Below are 12,510 nucleotides of genomic sequence, written 5' to 3' on the forward strand. Positions count from 1 at the left end.
AGATAAATTGGCCAGCTTAAAATGAAGATAAAGACTCCAATCCTTGGGTGATATATGCTGGAAAGACTGTTGCTGAAATCACTGAAGGTTCACCAAACTGAAATACTCCTCCTCTCTGTGGGACTTCATGAGTCTATGCAAATGTAACAGCATTTTTGCTGACCTATAGGAATAGTCAAACTGAAATGACACGACCATGTTTTTCTAAAAGAAGTATGGAACTACAACTTGCCATCACATCACCAGTATGTAGCACAGGCAAGTAAGAAACTAAATGGTTGACCTGCAAAACCTTCAAACCTGTAATTAGATAAGGCTTTTCTACCTCAGAAGAACTGTAATCATGCTACAATTTCCAGACTCAAGGTCACATCTGGACATCTTCACTTTTCACCATAACAACTCTACCAGACAGCATTAACAAAACTCAGCCAGGTCCCTCTATACTCAGACATCTGACCATAGCAGTACACTAAATATCTCCTTCTTTGCACGAAAAGAAGACACCTCACACCTCCCTATTACATTTTATCACCATTCTACAAAAAAAATAACAGTGACAGATAAAAAAGACCAAAAGAAATGGGCAAGTTCTGCTCACTCCAAACAACTACATAATTTTGCCATATATACACAGATAGAGCAAGGGATCTCCCTCAATGGTGACAGCATGCAGGTACCTCCAGATAGCATGTATACCAGAATACAGATCAACTCTGTATTTGTCTCCGTGATTGTTGAAGCACCCTGTAGTAAAAAACAAGTAAAAAAAGGATCTCAACTGCCAGATTTCTCAACCTCATAAAGCTAGTGCACAACAGCACACAGAAATACAGCACTGTTATGTTAAATGAGCAATAAAACCCAAGAGATCAAGATGACAATTTAATCCTGAAGGTTTATCCCCTAGTCTAGGGCAGCCAGAACTCCCAAGCCCCTCTGCCTTTCACACTCAAAGAAAGCAAAATTAAAGCAGAGGACCCTACCCTTCCTTCTTGTGCAAAAATACACCCAAGAAGCATTAGAATGAAGACTATCTGTATAGTTTTCTTACTTGAAGCATCTAAAAGATAATAGCAGGCATGGAGAGGGGGTTTATATTCCTCATTGTTGTCTCAGGCAAGACCTAAGTCAGCCAGGCCAATGGAAGAGCTCTCCAAAAGTAATTACCTAGAATTCCTTGCTTTTATCTCCTGCACAAGACTCATACAAGTATTAAACCCTCCAAACTGGAATCTGAGTTCTCAAACTGACATCCATGAGAAGTACAAGCACATGTATGCCTTACCACACTATCATGAAGTTTTCTAGAACACGGCATGTGAAACATAGCAAAAACCAGGAGCATACAGCATTGAAAAGAACTCGAACAAAACCCATTTTTATATTCTAGTACAGGCACCACTTACTCATATTTGAAGGGTGGTGGAGCCACAACTGACACCAAAGGAGGCTTCAGGCATCTGCTCCTTACTGCTCTTCAGTGCAGCCTTTTACAACCTTCACCTTAAATGCAGTGCCCCAGTGTGCCCTCTGCTCCCCGTGTGATTGCTCAGCACCCCTGGGCACTCCACGGCTCCTCACCTGTAACAGGGTTCACCTGTCCTGCACAGCTGGAGCCATCGGGGATGAGGCCACAGCCCCACTCCCAATCACCACAAACTCTGTGCCTACAACACGCACAGACTACAGTTATTTTGCAACCAAGCAAACTGAACCTTCATAAACAGAAGAACTGGCAGATGGCAATTAAGAGTTACATAAACACCTACCTAAATTATACAAATGGTTGCCTACAGTAAAAGTATCAAGCAATTATCCTTGCTCATGTCATCCCAACTCCCTCCGAGCTCGTCCCCATTGATGCCATCCCCTCAGACAGGTCTGATCTGGCGCTGTCACCTGTCTTTTCCAAGCACCTGTACATCTCCCAGTAATCTCCTCACTGAGCTGACTGCAGCTGGGACAGCTTTATTCAAATTCCACCTCTCAAAGTTCACCAATGACTCAAAAGCTTTTCGAGCTGCTCGGTCTGAGAGAATTACCCTCAAGAGATCTCACCATACTCTGGTAATCATATAACCCCCCATTATCACACCAGCCCCTCTCTGCCTGCTTTCATACCACCACAGTAAGCAAGAAACAGCAGGGGATCAGTCAAGAGCTGAATAAACAGAAATAAGGAATGTGAAGGGTATTCTGTAAGGATATGCCTTTAAGGCTCTACAGAAACCTCTGTCTGACCATTCATGGCAGCACCTGGGAAGTTAGGCTAAATTATTAGACTTAACACAAAGAAATTAAGACTCTGGGAAAACTGAACTAGTAAAAATTAAATACCAGGCTCTCCTGACATCATTAAGGTGCCTGACATAGAGCACAGAAAAGTTTTGTTCTCTTCACATAGCTAAGGTGCTTTGCCATGACAAACATGTCACATAGGAGCATGATTTTATTTTTGTGTCTTCTTATTCCACACTAGCCAACTGAGCATCTCTGGCAAAGCTATCCATTGTCCAGTCCAAGCAGGTCAGAAGTTTTTTATTGCCTCCAAGACTGTCTTCTACATACCCTAAACTTCAAGTGCCCTCACTACAAGACAGACTGGTTCAGCTCAGAAGCACCAAGAAGCCATCCATTATTTTCCTTCTGTAAATAAGGAAGCAGGAACTGTACACAAATGGGGATCAAGAGTATCCTCCACTGCCACAGCACCAGACAGATTCTTCTCAAGTTTAAAGAGCATAAAATCAAAAGCTACAAAAACTCATTCCAAAGCACATTTCAGCGTGTGCAGGCCTCCTCTCACTTTTGCCATACGTGTCACATTGGCTGTGTGAAATTTACCTGCAGAGTAAGGAGAAACTTACAACTGGCTGTGTGAAATTTACCTGCACAGCAAGGAGGAACTTACAGGAGGAACTTACAACTGGTTATGTGAAATTTACCTGCACAGCAAGGGGGAACTTACAACTGGCTGTGTGAAATTTACCTGCAGAGTAAGGAGGAACTTACAACTGGTTATGTGAAATTTACCTGCACAGCAAGGGGGAACTTACAACTGGCTGTGTGAAATTTACCTGCACAGCAAGGAGGAACTTACAACTGGCTGTGTGAAATTTACCTGCACAACAAGGAGGAACTTACAACTGGCTGTGTGAAATTTACCTGCACAGCAAGGAGGAACTTACAACTGGCTGTGTGAAATTTACCTGCACAACAAGGAGGAACTTACAAACTGAAACTCTTCGGCAGTTTTATCTCTAACGGGTGTTGGCTATGGCAACTTGTGCCCACCAGACAACTTATGTCATGTTGCAGACACTCCGAGATGTGCCAGTCCATTTTATACAACAGCCAGACAATGTAGGAGCCATAAAATCTTATGCTTAAATGCAGCTTTTACCAGAGAGACTTCAAGCACTTCATTAATTTGGGTAACTTCCCTGTTTTATCTGTGATGCTAAGACTGTTTAGCAGGAATTCCAAGGGTTCATGATGACAGCGTCTAACTCCCTACCCCAAACACTCAGAAAAACACCATTTCTGCCACAAGAAAAACATCACAAAGTGAGGTCCCACTTAACACCTTATAAGCACAAAAAATGGAACAAAATATTTAAGCACAGATAACGACTGAGACCAGATCCAACTCCTACCATTCATCAACAAGAAAGCAGGCCCAGTAATCTTCCTCCACCCAGCCTGAACGACTAAGACACAACCCAAATACGTAGGGGAAATTGGAAACCTCCTCAGTAAACTAAATATCCAGTAACTATGAATCAGACTCCTCCTGCATATTAAGTGTAGGCAGACAAAGACAAAGAAGTGCGATTTTCGAAGGCAGGCACCACCGCTGCCTTCTGACAAAACAGCAATTCGGAAACGTCGCGCTATCGTTTGCTATCGCTTGCCGTGGTGCGCTGCTCTACACGCTGTAAACACGGCAAAGCTTTAGTAATACCAGACCTGACCACTGGCCCATACCAGACCTTGCTCCACCCTGTGAAATCTGCGCTGAGAAGTGGGGCAAGACTGACAGGTTTTATTGTGAAACTTAACAGGTTTGTGGATTAGCAAAGCTACCGTATTGAAAGCTGCAAATCCCTCCCCGGTCATGTCTCTACAGAACAGTGCTCATTCCTCAATTAAAATTTTATTATTAAAGTTACCAAAACGCCACACAAGACCTACCAGTTTCTGCCTCCTTTACAATATTATCATACAATATGGGATAAAATGTTCTAAGTGTTTACGTTTTTCTTCATTCACAAGCAAAACTCGACAAACCTTCCACGTTTGGCTGTGCTGGCTTTTTCCAAGGTTCCCCTGTGCTTTACCACAGTGAAGATTTTGCAAAAGCGAAGGCACCGTATTTAACCATTCTTAGGACTGAAAATACCTTAACTTTCGGGAGCACACTGACCGGCAATGGCAACCGGTTTCCAGAGAAGAACTGGGAGAAAGGCGACCCGGGGCGAGGACCCACGCTCGTGTGAGGGCAGCAGCTCCCCCCCGCCTCAGGACGGCACCGGCATCGACTCGGGCCCCGCCGAACCCCGAGCCGAGCCTCGCACCGCCGCAGCGCCCGAGCGGCTTCCTCCCAGCCTCTGCACCTCCGAGGCCGGTCCCTTGGCGGTCGGCCGGCTCCGGAGCCGCGGGGAGCCGCCCAGGCCCCGCCGAGCTCACCTGCCCCAGCGGCGCCGGGCCCTGCGCGGAGGCCGCACCGCGGGCTCGGCCTGAGCGCCGCGCACACGCGGCTGCCGGGGGCGCCGCCGCCGCTCCCTCCCCACGCCCGGATACCTGCCCGCCCGGCCCGGCCCCGACTCACAGTGCGTGCGTGAAGGCGCTGAGTCCCGGAGGCACGGCCGCCAGCCCCCGCCCGGAGCAGTCCACGCCGCGGTCGCCGTCGCAGCTGCAAGGGGCCGGGCAGGGCGGGGGGGACGCTCCGCCGCTGTGTCCGGCCCAGCTCCCCAGGCCCCAGGCGACGAGGCCAAGCAGAGCGAGGCACCGCATCGCCGACCCCGCCGGCCGCCGAGCCCCCCCGGCCCGGCTCGGCCTGCGGCTCTGCGCTGGCGCCCTCCGCCTACCGAGCCTGCCGGGAAAACGTATAAAAACCCACCAAAAACAACAACGCCAAAAAAAAAAAAAAAAAATCAAAATAAAGGGGCTCCTCCGCCCGGAGAGACTCCGGGGCTGCCTCAGCGGGAAGCCAGCCCTCCGCCGCCCGCCTGCCCCGTGCACAGCCCGCAGCGCTGCTGGCCGCCGCTCATCTCAGCCGCGCAGGCAGCGCTCGGGCGAGGCCGTGCCGGTGGCGGTGCCGGGCCGGCCCCGGCGGCTCCGCTGGCGCTCCCGCCCCTCCCGGAGCTCGCTCCTGCGGCCGCGGCGGCTCCGCGCCCAGGGCAGAGGTGCGTATGCTAATGAGGCAGCCGCACCCGCGCTCCCATTGGCGCGGGGCAGGCAATATGCAAAGCACGGCCGGGCCGCAACCAACGGGCGCGGGGGGCGGGGCCGGCGCGCGCAGCCCCGCCCTCCCTCCCCGGCGGCCGCCGCTCCCTCAGGGCGCCGGGACCCCCGGGGCCGCGGCCGGGCAGCGCCGGGCCCCGCACCTCGGGACACCATTTCCAGCCGCACCGGCCCCAGCCGGGCCCGAACAATGCACGGGAGGAGATGAAGCTCCGGGAGCGGAGGATTCCAGCCGGCATGGCCCACCCGGCCCCTAGGAATGAGCACGGAGGCCACGCCGTCCTTCTGCCCCCGGGACACAAAAGCATTTCTCACTGCTGTTCCCGAAGCTGCGGTGACTGCCGCACAAGCTGTCCTCAAAAAGAAAACAACAAAACCAAACCGGTTTGCTTTGGAAGAACTGTTTCCTCCTCACACAAAACACTGCCGTGGTACCTGGCTTTTGTACAGCTCACACATCGCAACCAAACCCGTGCCCGTCTAAGCGCTTTTCTCCTAACTACCTTAAAAAAGAGTACTAAACAAAACTGAAACCCTATCTATCCTTGTGTTAGTGCCCTCCATCATCTGACTTGCTTTTAAATGCTTTCTTTTCGATGCTTCTACCCTACAGCCACGGCCAGGAATGAGCCTGCTGCATTAGCGCAGCTCGCTCCTGCACCAGCACCACGAACCACTGCTTTCCCCCAGATTTACCCTAAACCAGGACAGGATGTCACCGCAGTCCGTGGGGGACCAGCTGGGAGCTCTCAGTGCTGGCCCGCTCTGCCCAGACCCCAGGAGAGGCTGCGAGCCAACAGCATGGGCTGGAGAAATCCCAGCAGAACCAGGGACACAGCCACAGCGCCTGTGCCACCTTCATACTGCCCTGGGCACAGCCACAGCGCCTGTGCCACCTTCATACTGCCCTGGGCACAGCCACAGCGCCTGTGCCACCCTGGGCTGCTGCTCTGAGCCTGCCTGGGCGCTGCCAGCCCGGCTCAGTCCCGCCCAGGCAGCTGTCTTTGAGCTCAGCCTAGAGCCCAGCCTAGAGCCCGCACCAGAGCTGAGCAGCTAAGCAGGGAGCCTGAGGAGACAAGGCAAAGGACGCTGCAGATTCAACGTGAGTCAAGCAAAAGCTCTCTATTGTGCTTCTAAACGTTGTTTATATTTGAAATAAGTAGGCAGGAGATCTTTCTCCTTTTTAATGCCTTTATTAAAAAGAATCAGCTCAGGTGGGGAGAAATCGATGGGTCGCGCCCAGGCCGCCGGAGCTCCCAGGGGTGGCACGGAGGAGGAGGGGGATGCAGCTTTGTCCCCTGGTCTGCAGGCAGAGCTGGGGATTCCGTCCTCACCAGAGATTAGGAGATCCCGCCTTTTCCCTCCAACCCCTCGGGTCCTCTTCCTAGTCAACATACTTTTAGGTTAGGGTGAGAAGCAAAAAGGATCCAAGCAGGCACTGGACTACGCTCCCATCCTTAGACATCACCTAGGTCCCCTAGTTCTATGTTGGCTCGTTGATTTTAGGGGTTTTCCTGGAAAACTGCAAAATTGGGTGCAATGCATTTCTCATCTGCATACCAGCTCTGATGCCACTCCCATTCTCCTGCTGCCTCCAGGATCTCTGACAAGCATCAGGGTGACAATGGTTAATCACCAACCATTAACAGGTAATTGAAGAAGAACTCTTAACAATGAACCTAACTTAACAGCAACTGGTCCAGCTTGTTTTAACTCTGCAACCTTAAAAAAATAGCTTTTTATTCATAACAATATTTTCTTCTTACCTTGGTGTACACGCGTTGTTGGATTTGTTGCTCCAATTTGTCCATGCATCTGCTTTGTCCACGAGGCAGCACAGACCTTTTTCTTATTCTAACTGGTAGAAGCTGCAAGCGTCATTGTAGTCAGGTTGACACACCTTTCTCTGTCAGCAACTTTTCTGCTTCTTCTTTCTTCTCACAACATCAGCTTTTTTATGCCCAAAGATTACCTTGTTTCTTTAGTTCCAGAAGGTGAGGCTGGTTCATTCAGTACACGTCCATTTTCCTGTAGATGTGATCCCACAACACCCTTGGTAGGTGACAGAAGCACAGACAGGGCTCAGTGGCTGCAGCAGGACGGGTCTTACCTTGGTGTACACACGTTGTTGGATTTGTTGCTCCAATTTGTCCATGCATCTGCTTTGTCCACGAGGCAGCACAGACCTTTTTCTTATTCTAACTGGTAGAAGCTGCAAGCGTCATTGTAGTCAGGTTGACACACCTTTCTCTGTCAGCAACTTTTCTGCTTCTTCTTTCTTCTCACAACATCAGCTTTTTTATGCCCAAAGATTACCTTGTTTCTTTAGTTCCAGAAGGTGAGGCTGGTTCATTCAGTACACGTCCATTTTCCTGTAGATGTGATCCCACAACACCCTTGGTAGGTGACAGAAGCACAGACAGGGCTCAGTGGCTGCAGCAGGACGGGGATGAACCCCACCATCCTGTACACACAGAGCTCTGCCTGCTTCCCTAGAGCCAGCAGCAGACCTGCAGTGGTAACTGAACCCTCAGTCCCAAGTAAAAGCACCTGTCCAAGGGTGTCACACGGCCTGGTGGCACTTACCTCAAGTTCCTGCAATTGCATATGCAAACTCCTCAACACCTGCAAGTACGTGCTAAGGGAGAGAGGTCAGCGATGAGGCAGGCCCCATCACACACTGGAGACAGTGTCCAGAGCAGCCCTGGCCTGGCACTGCTGCTCAACCACGAGGTGAGGAGCTCATCCCTTGCACTTCACCTTCCAAGGGCTGCCTGTGACAGCAGTGACATCCCAGAGCACACCCCGCGCAGGGCTGGGATCTGTGCTAATCACACCTTGCTCGAGCTGAGGTGGCGGGAAAAAAAGCAAAGTCTTTGCTTAAAAAATGGTCACTTGGTGAAAATTAAAAATCAGGCATGTCAATGGTGGGGACCTGAAGATTTAAAATCATCTGTGCCCAAGAAAGTAGAGAGCACAGTGAGGACCCTGAGAACTCCTCCAGCCACCATCACCTCCATCTCCTACATTTCTCATCATTTTTCTAATTTAACTCCCTTCTAAAAGTGTTAACATTACTTTATCTAGTTGCAAAAGTTATTTTCTTGCATTTAGGAATCCTGTTCTGATGCACTGATTTTATATTAACATTATCACTTACCTGTGAAAAAGGTCCCTTTAATAACAGGCTGTGTACTTGTCCTGTACCTGGTGAGAAATACGAAGTTCTCCAAGTGGAAGGTACCCACGTGTGCTATAAAAGTACCAATGTTTGCTGTAAAAGTACAGACACTGTTATCTTTTGTCCTCCCTGGCTGATCTTGGCAGAGAAATGCTGTTGTCAAAGCCACGTTGTTCTTAGAAATGTCAGGGCCAAAGCCACCATGCATTCATGCCACTTTCTGTGCCTGTGCTCAGGGAGAGCAGTGGAGGAACAGCAACCAGAGCAGAAGGGGAAAAAAACCCTCAGAGGAGTTCTCTCAGCTTCCTTCAGCAAAACAGATCCAAACCAATCCCCGTAAGAAAAAGTTACCTTTTCCTTCCACTACTGGCAAAGAAAAATAACAAAGCACTTCCACTCACTCTGCAAATAGTCTCACTTCACTAACCAAAGATAATGGGAGCAGAAATGGCCCTCGGTGCCTGCTTGGAGTTTGGAAGACAAATTGTAGCCTGGAGATTACTTGGTACCCTACAATGCTTCCAGAAGCTCTCAGGACCTAGTAAAAGCTGAATAGCAGAGCTTTTTTATTTTTTCTGCATGCTTCAAAGTGCTGGAATATTCTAGCTTTTCCTCTCAATCCTTGCCTGATTTCCATCTTTCTGTTTCTTTTACCAGCACCACTTCAGATTTCTTTCCTTAGTGCAGCTCTCTGAAGTCTCCACATTTGAAACTCCTGTCCTAGGAGCAATCCACTTCCCCTTTTTATCCAGTCAACACCGTTTTGCTGCTTCCAGTTAGTCTGGAACTTGTCCTGGCAAATTAATACTTCCCTTAGTTTCCAGCCTCTGCCTTTCCCTTGCTGGTACTGATGGATCACTGCTCTCTCCTCTCCATCAACAACTCCCATTTCTCTCATTTTCTGCTTAAGCAGACAGCTGCTTGCAGGAATTTATTGATATTTTATTTTCCTTTATAAATAAAACCCTAGCATCTTCTGTGAAGCTGGCTTATTTTTGTAAGAAAGAGCTACATGCTAAGATGTTTTACGTTGAAAAAATATGGCCATATTTTACTAAATGACCTATTTAACTAAAAATTATACCATGGATTTTGAAAATACCATAGTTTAAAAACCTAGTCTGAAACCTAGTCACAAATCCCAAGAAGCATCCCCCCAAACACAGCATAAGGCAGCAATTAGCTTATTTAATGAAAAAAAAAAAAGCCTGCAAAAGAGAAAAATCCTGAGGTGTGCTTTAAACCAGGTGAAGAAGATGAGGGTCAAACTACCAAGTCAATTAAAAAATAGATAAAACTAGCTCATTTTGGTTGAGCTGTGGAGAAACCATGCTCTGTTCTTCTTCAGGGAAAATGGGAAGCACCACAAACTTATTTATTACTGCGTATCTCTAGGATTTGGTGCCTGATGTGCAGGTACGGGGTTTTGAAACTTCTGTCAGACATTTGGTGCAAAGGCATCAGGAAAGCTGGAGAGACATAGGGGGAGACACAAAAGTATGGAAGTGGGATCTTTTTCTTCTATTGCCATAAAAATGTCCAGCAATGTACCTGCTTCTGACAAAAACCCCTTTTCAGAGACACGAATTCATCTGGATTTAATGGGAGCCTGATGTGGAAAAACATGCAGATTAAAACCTGAAACACGGACACAGAAATAAATACAAAGTGAACGCAGAGCACCAGAGCTCCTGCTGCTAGAGCTGTGCCACGAGAGGATGGCAGGGGAATGAGCATGTAAAGCTCATAGTCGTGAAAAAAACTTTGTAAGAATTTCTGAGACTTCACAGAAAGAAATGGGATTTGCATGGAGGTTTTCATTTCTAAATTAGGATAAAAACGCAGTCAGTGTGTTAGTCCTGCAAGGAGAGCTGTTTCACCCCTGGTTTCACACATCCCAATTTTCCTCCATCAGAAATGCTGATGTGGCAGGATGTGCCCCAAGGGCTGTTCCTCTCCCTAAGGATTGCCCAGACCCAGTTTAGTGTGCAGATGTAAACACAGAAATGTATGCAGTTCAGAGCAGCTTTAAATTTCATCTCTGTCTGGTGATAAAAATAAGCTTTGTGCTCCAGTGGGCTGGAAATGGACCTGAAGGATTCACCCAAACTGAAAGAGGCATCACATGCAAAAGCTGCCGCTGCTGTTATTGAGTCCACGCTGCAGGGAAATTCAATTACCACTGGGATTCTGCCTACACGGTGTGCTGGGCTTGGCTGGGGTTAAACCACGACACCAGGAAATTAAAGTTATGCTGGAGAACGTGACACAGAGCTGCTGTGTGTGGAAGAACAACAGTCTGGAATATCTGCACTGGCACAGCAAGCTCTCTTTAAAATGGAAGTACACTTCTTCCCACAAAAAACGCTGAAACTTTTACTCAGGTGAAGTAGAACTGAAAGTCACTTCAGAAAACAAGTGACAAAAGAAAGGCTCAGCCAAGTTCAAAGCTTTGTTAAGAAAATGAAGGTAAAGATCCAGACCTTGGTATAGCACAAATACAGAAACAATTTAAAGCTTCAGAAAAGTTATTGGGGAAAAAAAGTTATTTTGGTAGAGTCAAAAATTTGCCCAGAAAATTTGTTTCCCAATATCTACTTTATGCCTCTGTAAAACAAGAAAAAACAATGAGGACAAGCAAGACCACTGAAATCCACAGTTTAGAAACAGCACATGTAAAGTGAAGGAAAAAATAAACAAGGTAAATAGAAACCTGAGAGAAAATTAATTTTAGAATTGCTTATGATTAAATATTACCTTTCTGTGTAAACAATGCTTAACTTCCAATGGCACAGTGTCTCTCCCACCTGTCCCTGTGCATGGATTACCTAGATGATCCAGAGCAGAAAGCATTTTGCAGTTTGGCCTGATGATTGTATCCTTGCTCCATTATTCCAAAAGATGCCTCTGAACGGCAGTGAGCTGGGCTGCCGGCAGAAATGAGATGTTGTACCACAGCTAAAAGAGAATGACTGCAGGCAGCTTATTCCAACCTTCTGTAAATTGGATAGAGCAAAGCCAAAAGAGAGGACAGCTCAAAAAGTGTGTGTGTAGAGTTATTTTTGTTATTTTGTTCTTTTTTTGCTGGTGGAATTTTTTCAGCCTAGATGTGTCAGGTCTTCTACTGTCTAGAGCTAACTCTGGAGTTTCTCCAGTACTATGTGTTCCCCTCGAACCAAGAGGGACATCACAATAGCATCATAACAAATTAATTTTATCTTGTCACTCTAACCCGGTCATCAGCTGAAATTAGGTAGCTATACAGGAATTAAACAGCAATTTAGGACAGAATTGCTGGAAATTAAATTCGGGGTTTAGTCCAATATTCATGTCAGTCTGTATTCTAGCTAGAAAGGTTTTGTAATAAAAGAAGAGACTTTAATTTGTATTTTGTAAATTTTAGAGGCACTCCACTGTAAGCAGACAGCACAAAACATCTCAGTCTTACTGTATGAAAGCAGAAGGAAGGCAGAAAGCATAAAATCCATTTCTCAGGCACCTTCCCCTGCTTCCTACCCCCAGCCAACCCAGGGCAGCAGTGGGCAGCCTGCTCATGGAATGGTTTGGGGTGGAAGGAAGCAGTTCCAGCCCCTGCCACAAGCAGGGACACCTGCCATGAGTGCACCTGGTGGCACTTCTCTTACCTGAGGGGCTCTCTCCAAGGGCAGAGGCACCTGCACAGCTGCGCTGGGGAATGGATTTTTTTTTGAGGAGTGGGAAAGAAATTGTTAGCATGTCTCCATGCAGACTTATTTTAAACCTTTGGTTACCAATAAAATGCCCAATTAACTCATCCCCGCCGCCAAATATCCCAAACAACTACACAATTAAAGCTAAAAAAGGTGAGGAATACAGAGCTT

General features: G+C 47.7%; 1 protein-coding gene across 1 annotated transcript in view; it reads right to left on the reverse strand.

Moving 5' to 3' along the window:
• The window catches only part of LGR4 (leucine rich repeat containing G protein-coupled receptor 4), a 71,803-nt gene extending 66,396 nt beyond the window's left edge, over positions 1 to 5,407 (reverse strand). The window contains exon 1 of the mRNA XM_039725025.1: positions 4,835 to 5,407. Coding sequence (XP_039580959.1) covers positions 4,835 to 5,019 — 185 coding nt within the window. The 5' untranslated portion in view covers positions 5,020 to 5,407. The remainder of the gene's footprint in view (positions 1 to 4,834) is intronic.
• Between the last annotated feature and the right edge of the window lie 7,103 nt (positions 5,408 to 12,510).

Source organism: Passer montanus, unplaced genomic scaffold, assembly GCF_014805655.1.
Source record: "Passer montanus isolate IOZ18808 unplaced genomic scaffold, ASM1480565v1 scaffold54, whole genome shotgun sequence".
In the NCBI taxonomy this organism is placed as follows: Eukaryota; Metazoa; Chordata; class Aves; order Passeriformes; family Passeridae; genus Passer; species Passer montanus.